The sequence below is a fragment of the Schistocerca piceifrons genome, chromosome 7 (assembly GCF_021461385.2).
Source record: "Schistocerca piceifrons isolate TAMUIC-IGC-003096 chromosome 7, iqSchPice1.1, whole genome shotgun sequence".
Taxonomy (NCBI): domain Eukaryota; kingdom Metazoa; phylum Arthropoda; class Insecta; order Orthoptera; family Acrididae; genus Schistocerca; species Schistocerca piceifrons.
The window spans coordinates 10,377,318-10,389,164 of NC_060144.1; the positions used below are offsets into that span (position 1 = coordinate 10,377,318).

General features: G+C 41.3%; 1 protein-coding gene across 1 annotated transcript in view; it reads left to right on the forward strand.

The window, feature by feature from the left end:
- Window positions 1-11,613, forward strand: part of LOC124804611 (malignant T-cell-amplified sequence 1 homolog) — an 86,476-nt gene extending 74,863 nt beyond the window's left edge. Inside the window, exons 5-6 of the mRNA XM_047264809.1 lie at window positions 3,798-3,865; window positions 11,444-11,613. Of these exons, the coding sequence (XP_047120765.1) occupies window positions 3,798-3,865; window positions 11,444-11,525 (150 nt within the window). The 3' untranslated portion in view covers window positions 11,526-11,613. The remainder of the gene's footprint in view (window positions 1-3,797; window positions 3,866-11,443) is intronic.
- The last annotated feature ends 234 nt before the right edge of the window (window positions 11,614-11,847 follow it).

The following is an 11,847-nucleotide window of genomic DNA, read 5'->3' on the forward strand; positions in this document are numbered from 1 at the left end:
AAAAATGTGACCAATCTCTGCATAAATCACACAGCGTCTGTTTGTATGCAGTAACAGAGCTGAGATACCCATTGGATTGTGGAGGTCAAGGAATTACATATAGAAAAAGTATTATTATTATTATTGTTATTATTACTATTACGAATTTATTTTCAAAGAACAATTTGAATGTAAGCTGCAGGTTCTTCCCTAGTTTCCAATACGCATCCGGTCGCTTAGTTTACGTGAGACATACCAGTACATGAACTTTGTACTTGGTGATCACTGAAATGAAACTCCAATGTAACTTTTATTTCATTAAATAAATTTTGTTATTTTGTCTTAGTTGTTAATGATTTAAATCTTCATTTTACAATCATAAATTACTCTTTCTATACATATTTTAATGTCAGAAACTCAGCAATGGAAACTTGCAGCATGTCTGCCATTAACACTCCAAGATTAGGGTGTATATTAAGTCCGGGAACACTTTCAATTATTTATTGCACAAGAACCAAACATTGTACAGATATCATACATAATATCATTTTGAAGAGAAACCCTGAAAGTTTTTTTTTTCCATGTATACCACCACAGCGTAGTTTGGTAATTTGCCAATAGCGCTAGTTGCAAACATGGCGAGTTAGGTGCGGAGTGAGCTTTCTGTGTGTTGGAGTTCGACAAAAACACCAGATCTCTCTCTCTGAGTGACTTTTTTCTGTGGGAACACATTAAAGGTCTTGTGTAAGTACTGCCTCTACCAAGCGATGTAGCAGAGCTCGAGGAGAGAATACGGGAAGTGACTGCCACAGTCGACGATGCCATGCTGGGATGGGTATGGCCAGAATTTGATTACCATATTGACGTCTGCCAGGTCACTCATGGTTCGCATATTGAATGTTTGTAAAAAAAATTCAGAGTTTCTGTTCATAATGCAATATGTATGACATCTGAACGATGTTTAGTTCTTGTGCAATAAATAATTAAAAGTGTTCGCGGACTTTATGTACCCCCTGTACATCCATCTCCTCTGAGATCTCAAACAGAAATAGTTTAGTACCTTTGTTAATTCCACAAATCATACTGGCTCAGAATACTTCAGAGCGTGACGCCGATTATTAGTGTTCGGACTCAAAGTAGTATGTAACTTGACTCTAACCTAAAAAATGTGCCCCTCTGATTCCAATATAATAGGGATATTGTTTTGTGTGCTTGTGGGCTCCCTTACATTTTCTGCAAGGTGCTCAGCTAATCTTTTCTTCCTCCTCCACCCATCCCTCCACGAGTAGGTCCCCAAGAATGTTCCTTGTTTGGCTCCTTTACACTGTGTCCACCATCTGGTTTTGGCTACGGATGCATCTCTTTATCTACTTGGAGACATCCTTGCACATCTATGTGAGGATGGTTCTGAACATCAAATAGCTTAAGTGTCAAAAAGTTCATCTCTGCTCAGCAGTGTTACTCTCAAATTGAAAAGCAAGCACTTGTTATTGTCTACACCCTCAATAAGTTTCATGTCTTCTTCTATGGATCTAAGCTACACCTTATTACTAACATTGAGCCCTTGGCTTCATTGTTTAATCCTTCTACTTCTTTGCCTGTCACAGCAGTACATCGCCCCCAGGGTGGGGCCTCTTTTTTGTCTTTACTACACCTATGAAATAAATTTTCAGCCTGTCCAATGCTGATGCGTTATTCCAGCTTCCAGTGTGATCCTACTTTTGAACTGGATGCTCTTTGTTTCCACTTACATGTTGGGGCGCAACATACAGTAGATGGGTTTCCTGTTATAAGTTTCTGGATCGCAGCTACTGTTGCTGCCAATCTGGTTTTGCATCATGTCATTCACCTCATTCAGCATGATTGACCAGACAATCCACCATGCGGGTTTCTGATCCTTTGTGTAACTATTTTGCAATACGTCATGACCTTTTGCTATTTGATGGTGTTCTCTTAGCTACAAACAGGCTGTCACCAAAGGTCGTGATCCAGGTTGCTCTATGCCAAGATGTGCTCCAGCTCCTACATCAGGAACATTGGAGGATGTTGTGGACAAAGTAATTGGCCCATCGGCATGTGTTTTGGCCTAGTATTGGTGGCCGATGTACATCTTGTCACGTACTGCTCTGTGCGCTACCCCCGTGGGTGACCATGTCTCTGTGGCCCATGAGAACACATCCATGTTGATTTTACAAGACCCTTCCTAAATTCTTACTGGTTATTGGTTCTCAATGCTTTCTGTAAATTTCTGTATATTATCCGCTATCTTTCAACTTCAGCTGTGCCTATGATTCAAGACCAGTCCAAAATTTTTTGTATTGAAGAATTGTCTTATACATTTGTGACAGATAACAGTCCACGGTTCGTGTCTCAGACCTTCCACGATTTCTGCACCCATCAGGGCATTCACCACGTGACTGCTCCTTCTTTTCACCCCTAATGTAACGTCGAGGCAGAATGTCTTGTCTATATGTTCAGTGTTCAAATGAAGAATTTTGTCACCGACTTGTCCGCAGACAACACCTTGATGTGCTAGAATTCCTTCAGATATATGCTGAAGGGGGGATCGGAGTCTGGTCAAGGCGCTCTGTGGTCATCAGCTCTGCACCCTCCTTCATCTGCTCATGCTACCACACCAATGCCCATTAGTGCAGCCCTCGTCACAGTTCACTTCTGGCTCTGTTGTCTGGGCTTGGAGGTTCTGTTTCTGATCCTGGTCCGTAGCTGCTGATGCCACCAATCCTGTATACTGTGCATTGCTGATGAGCTTATGGCATGCGACCGTGACCATCTGCATCCTCGCACTAGTGTGTGGGTCGTAGGTCTACTGCCGCCGCCTCCATCTCATCCTTTAACACCTGTCCCGGTCTCGTGGGGCACCCTTGCTGCAAGGGGGACCCACCCTCTTGTGGATGTTGCTGCCCTCTGCCCTCCTCTGGGGTCCAGCGCCTCAATGTGTGCTGCCAGCCCTTCCTGCTATGCTTTGCTATCACCAGTGATTCCACTGCTGGCGGGGTCAGTGCCCTCGGATCCTTCAGAACCAGTGCCCCTGGCTGAGCAGCTAGCACGTTTACTGTCGGTACAGTTCCACAATGTTCAGGAACCAGAAGTCAAAATGCAACAAGTGCCTTTGCCGTCAGTCTTCTCTTATGGTGCTTTTTGGGGGAGTGGCCAGTGCATGTCTCCATGTCTTCTGCCCTACTCACTGGTTCTGGCCCAGAATCTTCTACCGCCACCACTGTCATTGTTCTCATATTGTGTTGGTCGCTATTGTCAGCAATTGCTTGCATCAACCTGGAACTGAGATTGTTTCTATGTTTTCTATGCTTGTCCCCCCATTCTCAACTGTTGTTATCTTGTCTGTGGAAGGAGAATAAACTTTAGTTCATTGTGGCTGTGCTGTTGTTTGTGTCTTACAGTACAATATGCTGTCAAGCTAGACTTTTACGAAAATTATAAAAAAAGTTATCCATTGAAAACCATCATAAAAAATGTAATTTTTCTCACAAGAGAGTTTCTTTAAATGCTCATTACAAAGAAACTACTCTGTGATATGATATTACTGTAACAATAACATATCACATACTTTAAAACAAAAGTAAATGTCACATCTCAGTACTGCCACACAGTGGTTGGTTGTAAAAACGTAGATGGCCCTCAAATCTCATATTTAAATAAATTCTTGTAGACAGAAAAGATAACTACAACAATTTTAGTTCATGGTAATTGAAACATTTTCTCATAGTATGTCTGTTTCATGGAGCTCCATTTATGCAGATATGTTTATTGTGTATATATTTTTCTTAACAGTAATCTAGGCTGTGATGGCCGAAGGCAAACAGCATGCATTAGCAATAGGAATTACAACATTATCTACAGAAGACATGTAAGTATTTACCAGTAATGATTGGATCAATAATTCTGCAACGCTTAAAAGCAAGATTAAATTCAGTATGCAGTGTAGAAAATTCATATTTCGTGGCAGTAGTCAGTGTCATTGGAAACAGATTTTTATCTGGAACAAACACACACACACACACACACTCTCTCTCTCTCTCTCTCTCTCTCTCTCTCTCTCTCTCTCTCTCTCTCTCTCTCTGTGTGTGTGTGTGTGTGTGTGTGTGTGTGTGTGTGTGTGTGTGTGTGTGTGTGTGTGAGAGAGAGAGAGAGAGAGAGAGAGAGAGAGAGAGAGAGAGATCTAATCCTTCTCAATTCATTGAGCTACCTTCTTTCAGCTGTCACACTATCTTCATCTGGACAGACTGTCACCAAGTCTATCCTATACAGCCCTGCTATGCATAGGATCTGCAGATGCTGTGGGAAACAGGAGATACCAAAATACACTGATTAACCTTGCAAGAGTCATTACAGACAGATAACATCTTGCCCTGGTAATTCGCAACAAAGTTTCTGATACCATTTTTTATGACACCAATAAACCAATCACCACCACTGTGAGCAAATCATTGACTTATAGTCATCTGATGCCACAGACCTCAACAAAAATCAAACCCATTTTCCTTCAGGGTAGTAACCACATCTTGTGGTGCCCTCTGATGAGAGATACTCCATTAAAAATCATACTCTCATACCCCAAAGTGGTGGTCTATCACCAGCTTGATATATGCAGTGCCCTAGTGCCTGTGCTTGATACAATCCTAGTCCTATGTCCCATGGCTGTGGATGACCCGAGTGGAAGACTTACAATAAGGCCTGATTATTGCTTTTTGTTCTCTGTTCTTTCTTCAGGCAGATAAGGGAACAGTACCGGAAGCTAGTTTTGATATAAGGGAAAAACAGTTTTCAAAATGGCTACCTTTATTTTCTTATCTTCCAGATTGTAACTGATTTCAGATTATGTGTTTCCATTAGAAAATGTCCACCATGAGATTGAGCATAAAGGTGACTTTAAGATGGGACTGTTCACAGAGTAAAATTGACAGGTCTGATGGTAACATCTTGTCTCATACCACTGCATAATTATGACAACTTTAAAGCTGAAAACTAGTTCATGTGTTATTTTTCTCTTTGTGCTTATACCTGCTCATATTTGATATATAGAAATTTCTGCTAGCTAAATTTCACTGTAATTAAAATCTTCTGGGTTATTAGGCCGCGTCATGTTTCTTTTACAATTTTCGACGTTTCGACCCCTCTGCGGGGATCTACCTCAGGATCTTTTGGTGTTCACTACTGCTGGAACACTCACACTAACACACGTAAAATGAGTTCGCCAGTTGGATGTGTGGAAAGAGGGAGTGGCCCTTCAATGGTGGGAGTGCAGGCAGGGGTAATAGCATTTTGTGAAGTGGTGAAAATATACTTTTCGTGCAGATCACATGCAATGACAGAGGTCATATTGTAGTGAGAAAAACAGTCGTCTGCCTGCCACTCTCTCATTGGCAGTGCATAACCATCAGCTGACAATCTATACCATTTGCATACTGCTGCCAGAAACACGTAAATGCATCACTGGCACCAGTCTAGACTTATACTGTCTCCTGCAGAAATGTAAGAGGGTGCTTTGAAAAGTTCTCAGAACGGAATAGAAATAAAGTACTTACATCACTGAAACTTTTTTTATTTTCCAATATAGTCTCCTTGTAGATTTATGCACTTGCTCCAGCGATGCTCCAGTGTCTTGATCCCATCTTGAAAAAGTTTCCTCCAGGTCTGCAGAATAGTTGTGAACTTCAGCTATCAATTCTTCGTTTGAAGTGAATCTTCATCCACCAAGAAAAATTTTCAGTTTTGGGCAGAGATGGAAGAATGACAGAGCCATATCTGGTGATTAAGGTCGGTATGGCAACAATTCATACCCTAGTGTAATTTTGCCGTGGCAATGTCACGTGTGCAGGTGCACCTTAAGATTCGCAGCACCCATCTTGCAGATAATTTTTTCATTTCTAATTCGTCAATTAAAATGTGGTATACCCTGTCAGATGACATCTGGCAAGGATGAGCAATTTCACGCACTTTCAATTGGCAATCCTTCATGGCCCTTTTGTGCACTTCTGCAGTGATTTCTGGAGTAGTGACAGATCTTGGCCAACCACTGTGCGGATCATCATCATCTAAGCTCTCCTGACCAAATTTAAATTCATATTTCCACTTGGCAACAGTTGAATATGAAGGAGCACAGTCCCCCAGTGTATTCTGGAAATTGGCTTGAATGTCCTTTGCTTTCATGTTTCTTTGTGAAGTGCTTAATCACTGCTCGAATCTCTATTTTTTTTTTTTTTTTTTTTTTCCTTCTTCGCAAATCACTATGCGAGAACAACAGAGCCATGTCACTGCAACAGCTCTCTTCCAAGAGCACAGGCATGGCACGAGTTTACAGGCAACGGTCCAATGAATATCACATGAACAACTTATTGCGCAAGTGCTGACCTCTCATGGTGATTCCGAGAACTTTTCAAACCACCCTCATATGCTATTGTTAAGTATTTGCCCAATTTTAAAGTCAATTTGATCCCAAGTGCAAATGGATTCAGATAAAGTGCACTTTAAATGTGGTAAATGTTCATAAAAAGTCGAAGTATGCAGTAAAGATCCCCATGATTGGAGCAAGATGAGATTTACTCCCTGTTCACCACTCCCCTCGCCATACTCAGAATAGTTCTCCGCCAAGCTGGTGTTACCATTCCCCCTCGAAGCCCTTCATAGTGCTGCACTTGAGCAACAGTGAAACTTGGATGGCTGTATCTTCGAGGGTGCAAATCGTATGAAATTACAGCAACTAATACGTAAATGAAAGTTCGCAATCATGATTCAGTCCAATTCTTGAACTTTCGCTTGTCCTATGATCTAGCACTATCTCTTGGTGCTATCTCCACAGCTGGTCTTTCTGCTATAATTTTTTCTTGCAATAGCAATTGCAGTCAGTTCAATGTGATTTGTTTCATTTGTTTACCATTTACTTTGCGGTTAATTTTCTTTATCATTTCATCTGAATGTAATCATGTTGTAAAGCTGATTAAAAGCTGGTAAGGTTTTCCACTGGTGATCGGTACCTGAACAGATACCAAATTTTCCTTAGCAATGCACTTCATAAATCATTGCATTCTTATAAGTAAATGAAATACTGACTTGGGTTCAGAATCATGTAATTGTTTTTGAAGGACAAGATTTTCGCCTTCAAATGTTACCTTTACATAAAAAGCAGCATAAATTTATGTATACGGAATCCCAACATGTATGAGAACTTCTATTGCGAACCTAGTCAAATACAACAAAGGTTTGAGAGTTGAAAGAGTTTAATGCTATTTCCTCCTGTATTTCAATAAATTGTCAATTTTTTAAGTAAAGCATTAGAAATTTGTAGTGCCTAGTTCATAGTTTCTCATGTATCAAACCCTTGTACTAGTGCCACGAGTCAGATGTCACATGATTGATCGAGCAAGATCAATGCTGTATTGAGCACTTCTGCGTATTGAGAAATCTCAAGCCTATTTGAACTAAAGTATTATTCGCTAAGCTCTACCCTTTAGAACAGAACTCTTCTAAGTAAATTTCTGTGAAACCACAATAACAAAAGTCAATAAAATTCTTCTGGGTTTGAGGGTGAGGAGGAAGGGAATTAGGAGTTCATTTAATGATCTTTGCATTGCATGTTGTCATTGTTGGAAATGGGCGTTTCCCATTTGAGTTTTCTTCACTGCTTCCCATTGTTGGAAATCGGCGAATAAGACACGGAGCGGCAACAACAGCATAGCATTGTTTACTAACTGCAGCCGCAGGAATATGTGTGTACAGGCTAGCAAAGCTTTGTTGCGAGAAAGGATCCACCACATTCGTGCTAATCTCGACGCAAACAAAATAAAACTGTGTGAACTGCACCTCTTTCTGAGTGGGAAACTGGATGAGGATGACTGGCAGAAGATCAACAGGTTAAACTTTTAACGAGTCACAAGGTCAAGTGAAAGTACCAGTAGTCGCCAGGTGACGAAGTTCGACAAATTGCAACAGAAAACAACAGATGAAGGACCGATTCTAGACACGCAACGAACAGTGGTGAACCTCTCCAGCCACACCTTGAGCAGTGCAGCCACAAAAATTTTGGCCAAAGGGATGAACTATGCAATCGCACCAGAACTAGTAGTACTGAAAGAATACATTATTGAATCAGTGGAGGCCTCCGTTAGTCATCTACCACAACCAGAAGCAGAGAAGATTCGACAAGAAACCATAAGAGTCTTGGCCCACTCAGTCTCTGAAGCAAAACATCAGTAAGGAGGAATGTCATGCCATCAAGAAGCTGAAGAACAACTCTCAGATAGTGGTAATACAGGCAGACAAGGGAAATGCCACCGTAGTGTTGGACACAGTAGATTACAAGTGGATGGAGGATCTTTTGAATGAACCCATTTACCATAAACTTAAGGGAGATCTGATGGCCAAGATAATGAAATCGATGCAAGCGCTGCTGAAGCAAACTAGGATGAAATTTGACTTGAACCGAAGATTCATTCCACAAGTGCCACAGGCACCAAGAATATATTGTGTACCAAAGATCCACAAAGAAGCCTTTCCATTACGGCCGATAATGAGTAGTATTAACTCACTGACCTACAAATGTGCGAAAGAATTGGCTCTGAAGCTTAGACATTTAGTGAGCCATACAGATTCATATGTCAAGGACTCCACCCATTTTATAGCACTTTTGAAAGAAAAGCATGCATCGGATATGGGTCTGATGGTCAGTTTTGACGTGAAGTCTTTGTTCACGAATGTACCCGTGACGGACACCATGAACATCTTAGAGGAACGCACAGCACCTGATATCTGCGAGCTAGTGCGCCACTGTTTGACGACCTCTTATTTCAGGTGGAAAGGGGATTTGTATGAGCAGACGGATGGTGTAGCTATGGGTTCCCTTCTTTTGCCGGCCGCAGCAGACATTTTTATGCGATAGTTTGAAGAAATAGCACTCCAGTCCACACCATTACACTCAGAATGCTGGCTGATGTGTTAATGACACCTTTATCTGGCCACACGCAGAAGAAGAGCTTCAGAAATTTCACGAACATCTCACCCAGCAGCACAGCAAAATTCACTTTACCATGGAGATAAAAAAGAATGGGGTATTGCCTTTTCTCAATGTGGAAGTTTACCTAAGCCAGAGGGGAAGCTTAGACACAGAGTTTATAGGATGCCCACCAACACGGACAGGTACCTGCATGCATCCTCCCACCACCATCCTACGCAAAAGAATTCTGCCCTGCAAACTTTTAACTAAGAGAGCCTACAGTATCTGTGATGAACACAACCTGCAAGCTGAATTACAGAATCTCAGGTCCATTTTTGGAGCTAATGGCTACGACATAAGGATGATACACAAAACCATGGCGCTGAAGGAGGAGGGCAACAGGGAAATGCAGAACAAAGCACAGAACACTGTCATGCTACCGTATGTACGGGGGGTTACTGAACGTCTGGGCAAAATTCTCCGTCAGGCAGGCATTAAGCTGATTTTTCATAGCAACAACAAAATAACAGACATTCTGTGCTCGACGAAGGATGGAATTGACAAGTTTCATGCCGCCGGAGTTTATGAAATCGGGTGCGAATGTGGACTGGTGTATGTAGGTGGGATTGGGCATACTATAAGCACAAGGTTAACTGAACACGAGAGATATATCCGCCTCAAACAGTACAACAAATCAGCGGTGGCAGAACATCAGGAGCAGTGCAGGATGGAGATCGAATTTTGAGAGGCCCGCATACTGGCGAAACAGCCGTTTACTTTGAGGAGGAAGATTAGAGAGGCTATAGAAATAGCCAAGTGACCTGACAATATGAATAGAGAAGAGGGGTAGTGGCTTCCAGTGTCTTGGCTGCCAGCTGTGACAGCTTTGCAGAAGGACAGCTCTTGCAGAGCAATAGATGCGTGGTAGGTCACAGCGGTGGAGGGTATACAGAGCACTGACGCGGCCTAGTCGATACTAGGCAGTTAGTAAACAATGGTATGCTGTTGTTGCCACTGCGTATCTTATCCGCCAATTTCCACCAATGGCAAGCAGTAAAGGAAACTCCAATGGAAAATGCCCATTTCCGCCAATGACAACACACAATGCAAAGACCAATAAAATGAACTCCTAATACCCTTCCTCCTCACCCTCACATCCAATGACAGCACTCCTCCATAGTATATAAGTATCCAAGCTAGTGCTCTTTCATCAGTTAGCAATACACCCTGAGGAAGGCACCTTCCAACAGTCTCTGAAACTTCAGAATTTTACAGATGACGAGGTGACTTCAAACCCAGAAGAATTTTATTTACTGTGACAATGACCACGGAAGCCTACGTTTACACCTCAATAACAAAAGTTTTATCTGTAAATGTAAGAGGACCAGCATAGTAATCTATTAACCACTGTAAGAAAATTTACCTCAGCAGCAATAGTTTAATCTGTGAATATAACACGACACTGTATTTTTTTCAAATGATGAAGCTAGGAAGAAAAAACTTGGCGTATCATCAGGTAAATACAGTAATACATAATTTCCAAGTAATCTCTAGAGTTCATAGTTTGCAGTTGAGATTATATAATTTTTAACAGAATACACAAGCCCTCATAATCTCGAGAGCTTGTAGTTTGCAGTTGGGATAATAATTTTTAGCAGAAAATTTTAGCAGATTCCCTGTCTTCCTCAGGTGTGTCGAATACAGAAATCAGTTGCTTGCTGTCTTGATTAAAATAAATGTAAATGTAAATGTCATGTGACTAGGGCCTCCCGTCGGGTAGACCGTCCGCCGGATGCGAGTCTGTCGATTTGATGCCACTTTGGCGACTTGCGCATCAATGGGGATGAAATGAAGATGATTAGGACGACACAACACCCAGTCCCTGAGCGGATAAAATCTCTGACCCAGCCAGGAATCGAACCCGGGCCCTTAGGATTGACATTCTGTCACACTGACCCATCAGCTCCCAGGGGCAGACGCTGTCTTGATTACAAATAAACTGTGAACTGGGCAGGTTGTATAGTGCTCATTTACATTAGTCTTTATATTCTAGTGTCAACAATGTTGTTCTGTTGCAAGTCCAGTACTGGGTATTTCTCCTGTCTTTTGAGGTGATTTCTGACAATGTGATTGCAAACTTGATTACTTAAACAAAAGTCTCTGTTGCTGTTGATTGGGCATAACATCGTGTCCTTTAAATCCTCATATGAAAATCTTCATGCACATGATATCCAGTTTATGGAGGCCTGAGGCACCATTTATACGTAACAATTTTAAACAAGTCACCCAAAGTTTCTTCCAGCTGATGTATATGCTGCATATGCATGCTTTAGAACAATTGCAGTGTTTGATATCTCTCTCTCTCTCTCTCTCTCTCTCTCTCGCTGTGTGTGTGTGTGTGTGTGTGTGTGTGTGAAATATAATTATATCTCCTGTGTATATATTGTATCATTAACTCTGCGTGTCTGTTAATTCTTTTATATCTTTCTTTTTCAGTGCAAAAGTGAACAAAGGCATTGGAGTAGAAAACTATCATTATTTAAATGATGGCCTGTGGCAAATGAAACCTGTAAAATGATATGTGTTCTGCCTATTTATGTGAACTGCCTTTTAAAAAGTGTTGTTGAAAACCAGCTGCGTGTAAATAAATTATTGTTTCTTGCTGCTGTCAGTATTTTTGTTAACAATAAATATTACATCAGTCCTTTATATGTTTACATAATTATGAAAAATGGTAACAGTGTGGAACAGCTAACAGTGTGTAGCTAAAACGCCACATTTTTGAACAGTGTGAAGGAACTATCCAGCTTTCAAAAAGGGTGAAAAAAAGTCGTGCTTCTAACTCGGACCTGTAGACATATGAAGAAGGCTTACAACACATGGACATGAATGTTCAAGGG